Source organism: Gadus chalcogrammus, chromosome 4, assembly GCF_026213295.1.
Source record: "Gadus chalcogrammus isolate NIFS_2021 chromosome 4, NIFS_Gcha_1.0, whole genome shotgun sequence".
Taxonomy (NCBI): Eukaryota; Metazoa; Chordata; class Actinopteri; order Gadiformes; family Gadidae; genus Gadus; species Gadus chalcogrammus.
The window spans coordinates 10,240,078-10,255,652 of NC_079415.1; the positions used below are offsets into that span (position 1 = coordinate 10,240,078).

Here is a 15,575-nt window from a genome sequence, read left to right on the forward strand (position 1 = left end):
AACATGTCCGAATAAGTAGGGAAAATAGGAGAGGTTGAAAAATACAAATTTAAATGAGATAGTTGTTTATAAAGACGTATTAGGTCTTGTGATGAGGATATTAACATGCAGGTTTGAACATTGTGTCTATTCATAAAAATGTATTTGATAAAGTTTGACAACACTTATTAATGTTATTATTACTTATATGTTGGTCGTTTTCCTCTGTTTGGCGAAAAAGTATTAATCATTAATGTTTAATGTCTTATAATTTCACTATATTACCAGGGTCTGTGAATATATTGACTAACAAACCAGTCATCTGCAGTCAATCTGAGTATTGATGCTTCATGCCCAAAATAGTATTTGGACTCTTCATGCACTCACATTACCATGAGTCTGTATGTCATTAGCTACTTGTAGACAACCTTTGACAAATTGCGAGTGGATGTTGTTGACGGTACTGACTATCATCTGCCTTTATGGTTTTTAGGTACCGTTTGACAGTTGAGCAGGTAGATCTCATAGACTTACAGTCTGTGAGACCAGATATTCCAGCTAGTGTAGGAATGGGAAGTTGAGGCATATCTTCAAATTTCATGCTGAGTTGTTCAGGAAGTTATACATTTTGGCTCCACTTGTTGCTCAGTTTCACCACTTTCCACATGTTTTCCTCACATCTTGAAAATTCTGAAGAGAAAAATGAAAAAGGTAAAATAAATACAAAGAAAAAGCCTTAGCCTGAACATGCCTACTGTCTGTGGAAACACAATTTCAGTTAGGCCTAGTAAAGGTCAGCTGGGATAAACTAAACTAGAATAAAGTTGATACTAATAAAGATCGAGGTTTTATTCTTGTTAAATGTTGTTGTTAAAGCAGTGGAGTTTTCTTACTCCAGAACTGACAGAATTGGTCATTATGCAAAATATGTCAATTCTAAATAGAGCACATCGTTTTTACCAGAGCAGTGATGTTGGCTCCGAGGTGAAAACTTTATTGACAAAGCTATTGCGTTTATGAAATTAAAGGAATTTAACAACGTCTTTCAAACGTATTGACATTGTGGCATGGATGAATCAAGCTGCCAAAAAGGAGGACTATCTGCAAATGAGTCTTCCTGGTTATACCTTTCTTTTGTATCCCAACCCTTAGGCTACATTCAGGCTAAACAATAAATTAATAGCACTTTAGTAACTGGTAATTACCTGACTAACGCAGGTAGCTAGCCTTAACCAATCAAGGGATTCAGGTTGATAGGCTGCTCAGACATAATCAAAATACACGCTGTATGCGGGGGGACCTTTAAACAGTCTACCGTGGGGAGGACTAGCTAATCTGGGTACATTATTTTATTAGTCTGCGTAAATGTGTTTACCTCAGGGTTTGATGAAATATAAACATTATTTGACAAGTACCGTCTCTAGCTGGCTTTCCATTGCATTGCTCCAAACTCCTCCGAATAATAACAATAAACCAGACGGGATGGGTGTGTTCTTTCTCCGGCTCACAGTAAACATGTGGACGAAATCACCCATACCGGCCTAATAATCGATCACCGAATCGTCTGCCGTTTAATTTGAATAAATTTCGTCTGGAAAAAACAAAACACTACAAAAGAGAGGATGTCAATGTTGTGATAGGAAAAAATGAAAGAGAAAAAACGAACCATCGCAGAATAAATGCCAACCGGAAAATTGTGTTTGCCAATATCTCCCTCCAGCGGCGCGGCGCGAAACTACAAAAGCTGGGTTTTACTGGAACAACTTTCAGGAAAGACCACATTGTTTAATATGCTATCTCTAGCAGATCTATCTATGATCAATTATTACAGAACATTTTGGCCAATGATCATACACTCATTCATAAAGTCATTAAATCGTATGTATTTCTCTATTTAGCATGGCTGGTGTAATTACAATTCTACATTCTCTATATTTAGTAGGCTATGCCTATTCATATAATCAATTCAATTATATGGGCCGGATCCTCAAATGCTTTTACATCCAGGTGAAACAGTAGGCTACAAGGCTAGTCTAGACGTACTATTATGAAAATGAGAAAAATAGATGGGAATTCTTTATTTAAATGTAGGTCTATTTCTCTAGAGGCCTACTGTATCTGAATTGGCCTAGGCCTCATGTGTATAAATATGTTTATTTAACTTATAATGGTTATTTAACGTCTGTAGGAAGTAAGTCTATAGAAAACAACAGAATTGTTGGAATATTCCTAAAGTCTGAACAGTTCACAATAGCATTGACTTCCCACTCCCACCTGGGAAGTCATCAGACTCTCTGTTTTTCACGAGTCGAAATAGTTTTCAGGGCTGCAGGGTTTCACGCTAATTACTTTGCTTCAATGGATTTAGCCATGAGCCCCCGAACCCGTGACAATCATGAGTGTTGGTTCTCCTACTTCTCTTGCTCTAGAGACCGAAGGCATCTGAGCGGAGAAACAGCAGCAGAGTCTCCCACGACCAAGAAACGGTGCCACGACGCTTCAATTTAATTATCCAATTTTGGTAAGACAACGTGCTTTTCATTTTTTCTTGGGTTAGGCTTGTATTATGATCCTATTATGTTAATAGTATTTGATGGATGTAGTCTACCGTTACCAACTGAAATTTAGTGATTGATTGTTTGGAATCAATCCACATCATTTTTTACTTTCCTCTAATGTTAGGAAAGTGTTCTTATCTGGGCTTTTTTTGTTATAATTAAAAAATATATGTTATGAGTTAATAACAAGCAATGACCTAGCCTTCTACACCTATGCAACAGTGAAGTTGGAGTTATATATTATCTTAATATTACTTTGTTAACTTGTTGTCATATATATATATATATATATATATATATATGTGTGTATATGTGTATGTGTATATATATATGCGTGTATATGTGTATGTGTATATATATATATATATATATATATATATATATATATATATATATATACATATATATACATATATATAGGGCTATGTTCTAATATTTGGTAACTTTAGGTGTATGTCGTGTGACCACACTGACGGGATGCCTCGTGGGGAATTCAACATTTACTTCGCCAGTAGACGCGGTGGCTTCGTCAGAGCTGAAGAGTAAGTCAACCATAATTATCATAAAATAAAATACAAATACGAAAGCTCTTGATTTGTTCTTCGTTGTTCGGTGCTCATCTCTCTCCACGTGTCTGCAGAGCGGTAGGGGTTGCTCTGCTCGTCATCATCATAGCAGCTCTCCTGATCGTGACATGCTGGTACTTCAGGAGACGAAAGGGCTATCAAGTCCTCAGAGTAAGAACGTGCTCCGCGAAATTAACACCATTTCAAATATCAAAATGTGTCAAAATAATTGGCTACATAAATCACAGAAATTATACAAATTCGGGGTTAAATTGAACAGAGTGACGTTTAATCGACGATTAATCGGATGACGTCAATTAGGCCTATATGTGGATAGGCCTAAATTTGGATAAATCGTTTTTGAATTGTGTCATAGCATTTGCTATAGACAACAACTAGGTTAATTGTTTATTGACAGAACTAATAGATAGCCTAGCAATAATGTCAAGAAATTATAGAGAAAAGTTAAATATTAAGTGATAAAGGCCTTGTGTCCTTTGATGGTCCTATTCTTATCAATATATTCACAGAAAATGTTTGATCCACTATTTCATCAATTATCATGGGCCTGTTTCCCACAAGTTTTTTCCACATCTGAATGAACATAATCCTATTGCATTTTGTCTCCTAAACCATGCCTGTCTTTGTAGACCTTATTTCTAGACATGGACTGGGTCAACAGCAACAACACCCGTGATCATGTCCTTTTTCTTTACCCAGAACCCCAGGTCTGGATCCCCGGGGTACACAGGAGGTCAATACAGCGACGCCTCTGCTGATAACAAGATGGCCCTTGTTGAATGTGGCAGCATGGGTCTCGTGGTAAGAGAGAAAGACGCGCTAAACGTACAACCTCTCCTGTATCACTTAACCTGTCTAAACCATACTGCTTGTGTTACTCACAGTATATAGCCCTAGATACATTTAACCATGGGAAATAACGGTAATAAAAAAGTGTCCAAACGAGAAATTTGAAGCATTTAGGAGATTATTTAGTCACCAGACGTGAGGCTTGAAAGATTAAAAAACGTGTCAGAAGGGAGGTAGGCGAGTTAGTAACGTGACAGCTTGAGGACAACAAAGATAACGTCAAAAACACACTGGAACATTACCATTATTTCCACTGCAATAGAAGTATGATTACCGTTGGGTTAAACAGTGCTGCTGAAGAACAAGTAGATGTATTGTCTAATGGTTGGTGTTGACCTCTCATGTATTCAGGTCCCCAATGCCCCTCCTGCCTACGAGAAGCTCACAGACGGACCTCTGCCTCCCCCCTACTCTCCCTGATGGCCTCCAGCTTCTGAAAGCCGTTGTACATCTAAACTGAAATTACATGTTTCATTGACCCGATTTCATGGTACTTTTGCATTGCTGCCTGGTTGATATGATCAAGGCTACTAATGATCCATTTTCTGTATACGAAATATGGAATACATTATCAAACGTCACAATATGGGCCTACTGCCAAATCTTTTTCAAAGAACCAGCCTTAAAGGTGACATATTATACCACCAGGCGTTAGCCGTTACAAGCAGTTTCGAAAATCGGCCTCTTCTGACATCTGACAAGTGGGCGTGTCCACCTAGATGTGTGCTGGATAGATCAGTCTACCAGTCTACCCATGGGACTGTAGCAAATGTTGCTCATCTATCCCTCATACATCTAGGTGGACACGCCCACTTTTGATTTCAGAAGAGGCAGATTTTCAATACGGCTTGTAACGGCTAAACACACTCACACCTGGTGATATGTCACCTTTAACTGAAGCAATCCACCATACACTGGTAGGGGTACAATTGCATGGTTTATTTGAATGCAGAAATGTCCTCATGTATCAAATGAAAATGTATTTACTAAATATTTCTGAAAAATCTATATGGTAGAAATAAATAAATGGAAGTCCAAAACACTGTTTAAATGCTCCAACATGTCTTACAAAGTCGTTGATTAATTTGAGAATCCTAAAAAGCAAGATTTATTTTACAAAGTTATTCTTTTGGAAATAAAAAATACAATTAAGACAACTTTAACTGATGGATACACTAGAAAATTGTGATACCAATCGATGTCAACGTCACAGTCAATAAATATCATGAAGGAGTTTAGTATCAAACACATTTCTTTTCTTCTACTGTACCAATCTACTTGTCTATAGCATTTGTGTTTACTGGCCGTGAAATAACTCAAACTAGCAATGAACTGATCTGATGAGTCACCTATCAATCTATAAGCAAATTCATTTCGGTAGAAACTTCAGGAACCCTAGAGGCAATGTTATAGGCCCTCCCAGTATGCATTGTTTAATAGTAGTGTCACAATAAGTCCTGCAATCAGTTGGCTGCAAACGTTTTGTTTTATGAAGCGGTCAGTGCCAAGTGTTCAACGGTGCAAGGCAGGATTACCAGGGGGTTTTCTGCAAGCGAGCAGGCGGCCTTGGCCCGCTGGCTACTTGAATATGCCTGTTCAAAACAGCATCGTCCAGACTGGATTCTATTTTTATATGTTGCTCTGTTATGCGTTTGAAGAAAGGGCTTTCCTTGTGTTGGAGCTGTAATGACAAGGATGGATGACTTGGTCATTTGTTTAGCAGGAGCCATTTCAGAAGTGCTGCTAGGGGGAGACGGGTTTGCCACAGGAGACGCTTGGTGGCTGTTGATCACACCTCCAATGGGCTGAACTGCAGCAACGGGAATGGACCGAATCCTAGGACTGAATCCTAGAAACCGTACTTACAATCGGAGACACAGCCACCGTTGGAACGGCTTGTGTCCGGTGGTCCGGTTGCTGCGGCTGCAGCATGGTCAGCTGTGGTTTGACTGATTGATGGGGTCCCGTCTGCAGGGCGTTGGGTCCTGTCGGCAGGGCGTTGGGACCTGTCGGCAGGATTACTTGTGGTATAGTGCTGGCAGGGGAGAATGTTGCTGGGATGCCAAATGCTCTCATATGAACCGGTAAGCCATGAATGGCAACCAATGTGGGGTCCACGGTAGTAGGAGTAGATGCCAAAAGGGGTATGCCCGCTGGTGACTGTGCTACGACTGATGCCACAGAGGCTATGGGGTCTGTACTAGTGCAGGGTATGGAAACAGAGGATGTGCCGGCTGTTAAAAGTGAGGATACAGGAAGTGTTGTGGTGGCGTGCAAATGAGTCGTGTTAGGTTGTGGAAAAGGGGTTGCGACAGGGGCTGATTTAGTTGTCCCGGCAGATAATCTTACAGCTGGCGGAGGGATTCCGGGTACCGATGCAATGGTTTTTGTTGAGAAAACAAGGGCTGGCTTGCAGTCTAGTCTAATGGGGGATGTGACCAAAGCTGATGTCCCTGCGACTGGTGAGGAGAGCCCCCGGCTACCTTGTAACTGTGGCAGAACCGTCACCAATTTTGTCACGTTAGGCATCAAAGACGAGCTTAGAGACTGGGCTCCTACGAATCGGACTGGAGTTGCGTTGGGTACCGTGGGGAGCACGGGCAACCCGACAATAGGTGTGCGTACCGCAACGGGAGACCTCAGAGCGGGCACACTGGGTATTCTGGGATGGGGCGAAATGGGTAACGCAGTCAACCTGGGGGCTGCCGAGACGGGCCTCAGCCCCGTGGGGGGAGCTGCTGTGGGACTTGGGAGGTTACCCGTGCTGGGCGCTTGGCCCGAGATGATGAGCACATGGCTGCCCGGACCTAAACCTTGCGGGGGAACCACGAAGCGCGCGTTGTTGAGGAGGATCTGTGTCCCGGCCGCGAGGTGGGTGCTAGTGTTTATGACTATCCTCTGCTGAACTGGGCCGGCTGCCGCAGTAGAGATGGTGCTGGGGTTGGGGGCGGTCACGGGTAAAGTGTTAGTGCTGACAGAGTTATTGGGGATATTTGAAGTGGAGGTAGATTGGTGGGGGACACTAGAAGGGGGTTGGGTCGAAGGCTTGAATTGATGAGGTGCACTTCCAACGGGAGGGATTACATGTCGGGGCTGGTTGGCCATGCTGCAGGTGGTTGGGTTGGCCAAGTTTGGATGTACATTCAGAGCACCAAGGGGGGACTTATCGAACAATGGTGCACATAGGTTGGGAGCGAGGTTGTTCGCAAGGATGTACCCTGTGGAAGAAGGTACAGTAGATGTGCACCTTGAGGTCCCTCTGTGGGGGACTGCTACGGAAGGTGTTTCTATGAGCGAAGAACTGGTTGTCATGGAAGCCGCAGGTGGGATGGGACTGCCAGGAACCAAAGTCGAAGCTTTAAGCAGATGTCCAGTGGATGTTGTGCCTGGTGTGCTTTTTGAAGGGGACTGCAGCACAGTGTCGATGGTCTGTCCGAAGGGTTTCATCTGCCCTGGGTGGTTAATCGCAACATCTGCCAACACACATAACCAGGATATGCGTTAAACAATTCCCACTTTTGCTTACCTTTGATGAGCAGGAGAGTGGAACGTCATAAAACCAACGTAAAGATAACCAAATCAACCTACCTGAAGGTAGAGTGAAGTTCTTAAGGTTTGACAGTGACTCGGATTTTACGTTGCCCAAATGTTGGCCCAGAGCCAGGACCGTCTTCATTCCTTCCCCGGAGCAGGATGTGGCAACTGTTGGTTGAGGGATGCCCAGTGCAGGCACCTGCTTGGGGATACCTCCTATGTGGGTGGTGTCGGGCGACATGGCAGCAGGCTCTCCGATGAACAAGATCCTCGAACCAGGAGGCGGCGTTGGTAACGGGGAAGTGAGTTTGGGAAGGGCTGCATTGGAGGAGGGGCATGACGACGAAGGACTCATCAAGATAAACTTAGTCAACTGGGTTCTCTCTTCAGTACTGGGCCGTTTCAGACCAGGCTTGCTCATTAACGTTTCCTGCGTGGGAGCGGTTGGTGTACCGGTGCGCAAAGACGGCATGATCATGTTGGATTTCACCAGGGAGGTCTGGGAATTTACAGTCTTTACTGCTCTTGGGCCCATTGTGGGTAGATTAGAAGCAGCGCTGATGCTGTGACCCACTGAAGCAGCCGCTCCTGCAGGAGAAGCGATGCTTGACGCTGTGGTGAGAAGTGGTGTTGCACAAGTTACAGGAGACATTGAAACAAAGGGGCTCCGGGCTGCTGAGGCGCCCATGGGTGCAGGGACAGTGACAGACATGGTCGGAGAGGAAGAGGATGTAGATACAGGAGGGGAGCCTTTGGATACGAGGAAGGCTTTGAACTGAGGTGAGATGGTTATGACTGGGCTTGCAGGTGAGGACCCATGTGCACTCTGTTCTGCCAGTGTTTGAACTTTCACTATTCCTGTATTCCCTCCTCTTGTGGTGACGAGAATCGACTGCGAGTCCCGGATACACACCGTCTTCAACTCCTGTTTGGGCGCTTTAGCGCCTTCGGCGTTAGCAAGAATGCTGCTGGAAGTTGGCATGAGCGATTGGATTTGTGAGGCACTCTGGAGACTACAGACTCGTGCCACCTTGCGGTTTGTCGTGGTTACAGTGTTCTGCTGCAGACAAGACACACCAGATGGAGATGGGGTGTGTTGCGTTGTCCTGGTTTCTTTCAGCGGAGCCACTTGCTGAACTGGGATCTGTCCTTCTGGAATCCTGAAGCCAGTCATGCTGGTGGACGTACATAAGGGACTGGCTGTCTTCGAAACTGGGGCCTGGATGCTCTTAGACGATTGTGGGTGATACATGAAAGACACCTTTTCATTGTTTTGAAGGAGCAGTTTCGAAGGGAGAATCACAACCTGATTCATGATCTTCTCGCCGGTCTTTTGGTCCATAAGGGGCTGCACAGTGAGCTTAACTTGGCCGGTGCCGTCTTGCCTTAGAACATGATCCAGCCCTTCCGTCACCCTGTAGACTACTTTCACTGGGCTCTTTGGTACCGCCATCTGCGTCGGCTTGGCTGGTGGGGCTTTAGCAAGGCTGGCAGTTGCTGTGGATGCTACCAAATGTTTGTTTGTTTTTCTCTGTTCTGATGGTTCTGGGTGCGTTGAATGAACGGTCCGGTGAGGATGAGGAGGAGGAGGTGTTTGAAGGGCTGGAGATTTTGCCGTAGTTTTCAGGGAGGGAGGCATGGAGCCCACACATCTTTGAGTCTTAGCAATAATACTCGCGGGGCACAGGTAGTCAGCAGGACGTTTCATTAAGGTCACTTTGTTTCCCACGCTCTTCGCAAACAGAGTGGGGATGGGCGTGTATCCCCAAGGTAGTCCAATGGTGGGGTGGAGGATGGGGACTCTGGCTCTCAGAGAGACAGGTGCTGGAGTCACCAGCACTGAGTTCAAGTCCCTTGTTTGGGCTCCTGAGTCTTGTTCAGATCTAGATTCCAATCCAGTGTTCGAGGGGGACGTCAGACAAGGGTCCACGTTTAGAGTGTGGCCTCTGCAAAGTTTGAAGTCCTCGTCTGTGTTTCTTAGCAAGGGTTTGGGGTGACTTGAGGTACCGTAGATCACCACGTCCTCTCCAGCAGCTTCAGTCCCTAGCTGCGTTGGGTTTCCTGAAAAGACAAGCGTTTTTTAAATTACTTCTCACAGTTCAGTCAAAAGTCTGAGAACGTCTTTTGTCTAGAGTCTGCAACCAATTATCAGGAAATATATGTCCAGTCACATAAAACGAATCAAGTAACATAGTAGCATTCGTGAAGGCCAACTATTTTCTCAATAATGTCTTGAATGATACGTTTTGCTGAATATATTTTAGAGAGAAAGATTATTCAATCACTCTGGGGCTGATTGGACGTAAGACATGTCCCATTATTTAATACATTGTGAATCCTGACAACCAGTATGCACTTTTACAAATTCCGAAAAAAATCAATGGTTAACCACTTACAAAAAAATGGACCCAATATTGACCCAAGCTGGCACGTGTGTTATTTCAGTTTCCATGGCCTTAGAACGAGTGAACAGGGAGTTGATGTGTTTTATTACCTCTGGTCCAGAAGCCCCTGGGAACAGCATGTTCCATGTCTTCCTCCTCTGGCTCTCTATAGTGATCCGACAGGTCACACGTGACCCTCCCGGATATCCCTTCTTCCTGGTCCAATGAGGACGAGGACGAGGACGATGACGACACACACTCCTCACGCACAAAGTTACTGTAGTCCGGGTGTTTCCTGAAGTCATCGCATTCTTTCTTCATACGGAGTCTGACAAGCATTGAGAGCAGGACACAGGAAAAATGACAATGGAAAGACAGTAATATAATGTTGCATTGCGTAAACATACATGAATACAAGTCCTTATTATTAATAAAGTGGGGTGAGATGGCTGCGATAGCCAAACCTAGGCCGCCTGCTCAGCTGCAGTGAATGCAATCCCATCCCCAAAACCAAGCAACATACAAAAGCATACCATCCGTAATCACTGTGACCTGTCCTACCTGTTTCTCTGAAAGGCCTTCACCAGTTTGGGCTCCCAGGGCGAGAGCTCGTTCAGCAGTCTGATCAGCGTGATGTGGAGATCCTTCACAGATTCCTTCTTCAAATACCACCGCCCCTTTTTTTGATGACACACACACAAACTGTTAATCAGACTTTCCCGGATCCAGATATGAACAAACACGATGAATATTTCCGTCCAGAAAGCGTGACGGTAAGCCGCAGTGAGTTGCACTGCAGGACCGATATAGAAGTATTGACGATCGTAATAACGTCGGATCTAACCGATCTCTTCTTGTCGCTCTGCAGTGAGTCGAGCTGGTCCTCCGTCCTGCTGATCAGCTCCCGCAGCTCTTCGATGCTTGAACACACCAACTGGAGGCAGGACGGAGATGCCAAAACACCACAAGAACAGACAGGCCGAAGGAGCCGATCAGAAAGAGGAAGGGTTTTCAACTGAAGATTACACCAAGCGTTACTCAACAGCCGGTCAGGATGGGGTGCAGCAAGTGTCACCGCTAAAGAGCATGTCACTGTGATAAAGTCATGATTTTTTTTGGTGATACTGAAAAAGTGAGACTACCTTAAATGGTGATTCAACCAGGGGTTCCTGCTTTGTTTCATTTGAAGAAGTTTCGAGTTTCTTCCCTTTGAATAAAAGAACAAAACACAGGTCTTGGTTTTGGATCGGTTAATTCAACTCCCTTGTCAACAGAGACACTTGAAATAAATAGCAACAAAATATATCACATAGTCAAATGTGAACAAAAACGATTCCGTTTTAATTTCAGCGAGACTAACATCATTCTAACTGTTCTCTCTGGTGGTTTGTCTCTTGCAGAGAAAAAACGTAAAAAAAAATAACTGCGGACCAATTACATCATTCACCACTAAATGACATCCTCCAATGACAAACCACAAAAGAAGAAGTCATAGCAGTGTTGTATACCCTCAATCTACATTAACAGCTTCAAAAAAAAATTTAAATGACAAAACTGCAAAACAAACCATGGCAAAGACCGATATTCCTCACCCGTCTTGGCTGTGCTCCTTTTGCCCTTCTGTGGGATCGAGGGTTCAGCCTGCTTTGTGGTCGTCTTGGCTGACCTCGTCCGACAATATCTCGGCCTCTCCAAACTCTGCAGCCTTCTTCGCTCCCTCGTCCCCGCCGGCTGAACCCGCTCTCGCTTTTTCTTTCGCTTTCTTTTCCTAGTCCCTGTAATTGCGTCAGTCGTGTTTTCTTCACTCAAGTTTTGCACGCTTTCAGATGAAGAGGAGGAGAACGAGGAGGGGGTGGCGGCCGCGGCATTCGCAGCGCTACAGCGACACTTGTGCCGGCCAGATTTAACACTGCTGCTTATAGAACATTCTGAACACGAGGAGGGGGCCTGCTGTCCCAGAGGGGTACTTGGGCCCCCTTGGGTTTTGACATCTGTGGGTCTAGGGGGAGATGCCAGGTTCAAGGAGCTGACCGGGGACCTGCCCATGTAGCAGTGCTCCCCCACGCTGAGGCAAGGCTCGTGGGTCTCGGCCTTGATGGTGCGTCCAGAGTCCCCCGGTAGGCCCGGCTCCTGCTTGACTCGTTTGGACCACCGCTCAGAGTTCTGTTTTGAATGGACTTCGTCAACGCCGTCTCCGGCCGAGTTTTTGAGGCGTGCTCGTGAGGAGTTTGCGTGCGCTTTCAAATTGGACTCTGAGTCCACACTCGTCCAGGCGTCCTCGAAGGAACCCGAGTCAGAGTCCGCCCCCTTCAGAGACGACAAGGTTAACCTTTCGTGTTTCCCTTCGCCGCCTCCGTTTTCCCTTTTGAAATGTGCATGTTTCTCCTCCTCCTCTCCTTCTTCATCCTCAAACTCCCCCGTTACCATAGAAACATCGTAACACCCCGTCCCTTTCCCGTCCTCCCCGTCCGTCGCGCCGCGCTCCGCCTCCAGCTTGACGTCCACCTTCCACGCCCAGAGCGCCGGGAAGGGGAAGGCGGGAGGCGTGCAGGGGCTCTGGAAGTAGATTCGCAGGTCGGCCCCGCAGAAGTGCGGGAAGTGTATGTACGCGTTCTCCACGCCGTCATAGCCCAAGATGGACTCCCTGCACTCGTGGATGGGCTGGGCCAAGACCGCGTCCTGTACCTCCTTCTGGGTTTCGTACACGTGGTCGCAGAGCCCCTTGAGCAGCCACACGCGCTGGTAGAAGGGCAGCAGGTGGAAGGGCAGCTCCTCCAGCGGGCTCGCCTTGCCCAGCACGCAGAAGAACTGGTGGCAGAGCCCAAGCTGCTCCGCCCGACCGGGCTGGTCGTCAGAGGCCCCCGTGGCGCGGTACCAGGCCAGCACCCGCTGCCTCAGCTCCCGCTCCCAGCGGCGGTAGGGCAGGGGCGGCTGGCGGTGCACGGTGGGCCGCTTCTGCGGCGCGCACAGCAGCGAAGACATGACCTTGGAGAGGAAGAGGCTGCAGCGGGGCATCAGCAGACTGCGCTCCAGCTCGAAGAAGACGATCTCGGGGAGGTTGAGGGCCGTCTGCGCCAGGCACAGGAAGTGGCCAATGGCGGGCAGCTCCCAGAGGGTGTCCAAGGGGTGCGGGAGGGCCTGGGAGAGCAGGCTCTGTTCCCACTCCTCCAGCTCCTTGGCCGAGGTCTCCTCTGCCTCCTTCTTTTCCAGCTCACGTTGCCTGGGTTAAGCCAAAAATACACAAAACGTTTTTTAGATACAGGAGGGAACAGTTGGAACTCTAAGCACAACCAGAACCCATCAAACTGAATATACCAGTTATATATATATATATATATATATATATATATATATATATATATAGATTTTATATTATAGTATATTATATAGTTTTCAGTCACTTTTGACTGCTAAGCAACTCAATGTCAAGAATGGAATTGAAACACTACGGCGTTGTTATTATTCTTCTCCCGTCCCAGCGGCTCACCTCTTCTCATCCTTGACCCTCTGCAGCTCCTCCTGCCTGAGGCTCTGCACCATGAGGGACTCGTGGCCCCCCACAGTGATGGTGGTCAGGCTGCGAGGAGCAGAGCGCCGTCTCGTGGACGTGCCCCCAGAATTTCGCTCCTCCTCCACACCAAAACGCCCCTTGGAGGTCACCGCCAAAGTGGTCTTCTCGCGCAGGGTCCTTGGTTTGGCAGATTAAAAAAAAGGATTCTTTAGGTTTGTCACAACAGTTGATTTTGGGTCACGATGGAGCGAGATAATTCTATACAACAGTAAACTGTTACAATAACAAGGGGAAGATCTGGAAGATTCTGGTCTAGATAACCCTGAATTCTCCACCTGTTCGCATCCTTGAGAACGGATGACGTTCTTACCAATTGTGGCAGCCCTTCTTAAATTGAATTAAATATAAAAAAGTATCTGAATTATGACTAATTAGTATACAATAGAAATTTTAACTACTAATTTAGATGGCAGCGTGGTTTTGAAAAGTTATTTCTTTAGTGTTCTGTTTATTTACCTTGACAGCAGTGTAAGCTTCTGCTCCAGCATGACCTCCAGCTTCTGAGCTTGTTTGGAGAGCCAGTGGTCCACGCCGTGGTAGCGGTAGCAGTTCTCCAACATCAGCCTGAAATCCGCCACGAACTCTGTGATGCTGTCGTACTGCTGGCCGACAAACTTCTCCTCTATCGTCTGTATACACATGGACTGTCTCAGCCGAGCGAGGCCCCGGCCCCCTACTCCACCGATGCCACGTTGTGCCTCCAAGTGCCCAACGGGGAGGACGAAGGAACCAGTGATCCCCTTGTACTTGTCCAGGAGGAACCCGGTGAATATACGATAGGCTTGCTGGACCTCATAGTTCATGTCTTCCTCAAAGCTACCATTGTTGGTGGAGACGCAAACCTCAGGCAGGGAGAGGTCACTGTTGGATATCTCTGACATGCAGTCTGGCCCCATCTCGACTTGGTCCCCGACAGTGTTGGCATATTTGCCGCCACCACTGACGCCATGAGCCTCTACCATAATTCCAGTGGCACTGTCCCCGTTACGCAGTGCGTCCTTGTTGAAGATCAGGCTGGTGGTTTCAGTTCTGCTGCTGTGCCACTTTGACTCTGATGAGGACATGGTTTGAATGATGAAAGTCCCTCGTGATTGTTCTGCTGATGGCTACACGGTGCAGCGTTTGAATGGGCCATTTCCCAATGGTCCGTCATGCTGGTGTAACCACCTAAGGAGAATAACAAGTGTCAATCAATGTACGTTTCAGATAGATTGTTTACGCATCTACTGTGGGTTTACGCAACAACGTTATGTGCATAGAGTTCTATACTACAATATTACAACTGTCGTGACAGCTACACAAATTGATATGAAATATAATAAAGTATGAAGTAGAGGAATTAAGTACCGTTTTGGTTCATAATGAAAGTAAGTAAACACCCAATGCTCAAACTTTTCTTTCCAATATGTATTGGACATCTATGCTGGTGCTTTCGAGCTAGCGAGATAAAGTTTCATAATCGTTCTTGTTAAAGAATAAGCCATTTAAATAGAAATTTCTGGCATTTCTTTCATCCAAAATCGCCTCAGCTGTAACGAAAAGCTCTAACCATGAGGTTAGTTCAACAACAAACCTCAGCGTTTCAGTGCGGCTGCAGACAAGGCAAGATAGCTTTTTAGCAAGCATAGCTACCACAGCAGCTTGCTAGCCGTCCTCACCTGCTATTGTCTCCAATTTGTCGTCTGCAATGCCTCCGGTCGTTAAGCATTTCGGACACAACTGTGTTTACTGAATAAAATGAATAGAATACAACACGAGCATCCGATATCGAAAATGTCCAGTGGGAACCCAGAGTTGTCCGAAGACAGTTAGCCGACCATGTTACATTATCCGATTTCAGTTCATCAGTTATCTGTCTGGAGAAGAGTCTACGAGAATATACAGTTTGTAGACATTGCTTTTTTTATTATTATTTCTGTAAATAGTGCAGCGTGTAAGTTATTATTCAAGAAATGTTCTAAAAAATTATGTAAAGTACTTTGAGCATGCTTCAGGAGTACTTCTATCCGCGTCCTCCCCCTCCGCGCGCCCAATGCAAACGTACGCCATCGACGTAGCAGCGTGACCCTCACACATCTCTAGGGGGATATTGAGCAAATATATAAATATATAT

General features: G+C 45.9%; 3 protein-coding genes across 6 annotated transcripts in view; 1 reads left to right on the forward strand and 2 right to left on the reverse strand.

The window, feature by feature from the left end:
• The window catches only part of LOC130381102 (nipped-B-like protein A), a 20,161-nt gene extending 18,506 nt beyond the window's left edge, over positions 1-1,655 (reverse strand). The window contains exons 1-2 of one of the 2 annotated variants that reach the window (XM_056588535.1): positions 1,395-1,655; positions 514-669 (exon numbers count right to left, since the gene is read on the reverse strand). In XM_056588535.1, the coding sequence (XP_056444510.1) occupies positions 514-580 (67 nt within the window). In that variant the 5' untranslated portion in view covers positions 581-669; positions 1,395-1,655. Of the gene's footprint in view, positions 1-513; positions 670-1,354 lie in introns of both variants that reach the window. The other variant, XM_056588536.1, reaches the window with a different exon arrangement.
• On the forward strand, positions 1,167-5,201 carry mlana (melan-A). Of its 2 annotated transcripts, none has more exons than XM_056588575.1 (6): positions 1,167-1,318; positions 2,409-2,500; positions 2,987-3,079; positions 3,178-3,274; positions 3,824-3,925; positions 4,325-5,201. In XM_056588575.1, exons 3-6 carry the CDS (start codon positions 2,991-2,993, stop codon positions 4,391-4,393), a joined length of 357 nt encoding a protein of 118 aa, XP_056444550.1. In that variant the 5' UTR covers positions 1,167-1,318; positions 2,409-2,500; positions 2,987-2,990; the 3' UTR covers positions 4,394-5,201. The 2 variants fall into 2 exon arrangements, with proteins under 2 accessions (XP_056444550.1, XP_056444549.1); XM_056588574.1 differs by lacking the exon at positions 1,167-1,318 and adding an exon at positions 1,980-2,066.
• Positions 3,981-15,507, reverse strand: LOC130381100 (uncharacterized protein KIAA2026). 2 transcript variants are annotated; one of them, XM_056588531.1, is made up of 11 exons: positions 15,121-15,507; positions 13,919-14,629; positions 13,379-13,579; positions 11,484-13,111; positions 11,034-11,098; positions 10,736-10,825; positions 10,453-10,568; positions 10,002-10,219; positions 7,562-9,568; positions 5,840-7,446; positions 3,981-5,654 (listed from the first exon to the last, which is right to left on the reverse strand). In XM_056588531.1, the coding sequence occupies exons 2-11, from the start codon at positions 14,524-14,526 to the stop codon at positions 5,505-5,507; spliced, it is 6,690 nt and encodes a 2,229-aa protein (XP_056444506.1). In that variant the 5' UTR covers positions 14,527-14,629; positions 15,121-15,507; the 3' UTR covers positions 3,981-5,504. The 2 variants fall into 2 exon arrangements, with proteins under 2 accessions (XP_056444506.1, XP_056444508.1); XM_056588533.1 differs by having other exon boundaries at positions 5,561-7,446.
• Between the last annotated feature and the right edge of the window lie 68 nt (positions 15,508-15,575).

Excerpts from the sequence above, each read along its gene's own strand:
- mlana (XM_056588574.1), top strand. The coding sequence starts at position 2,046 with ATGGGAATTCTTTATTTAAAT. Across the intron at positions 2,067-2,408 it reads TGGGAATTCTTTATTTAAAT|AGACCGAAGGCATCTGAGCG; the intron begins GTAGGTCTATTT and ends CTCTTGCTCTAG. Across the intron at positions 3,275-3,823 it reads AGGGCTATCAAGTCCTCAGA|AACCCCAGGTCTGGATCCCC; the intron begins GTAAGAACGTGC and ends TTCTTTACCCAG.
- LOC130381100 (XM_056588531.1), bottom strand. The coding sequence starts at position 14,526 with ATGTCCTCATCAGAGTCAAAGTGGCACAGCAGCAGAACTGAAACCACC. Across the intron at positions 11,099-11,483 it reads AAGGAGCACAGCCAAGACGG|GGAAGAAACTCGAAACTTCT; the intron begins GTGAGGAATATC and ends TTTTATTCAAAG. Across the intron at positions 10,220-10,452 it reads AAGGCCTTTCAGAGAAACAG|ACTCCGTATGAAGAAAGAAT; the intron begins GTAGGACAGGTC and ends AATGCTTGTCAG.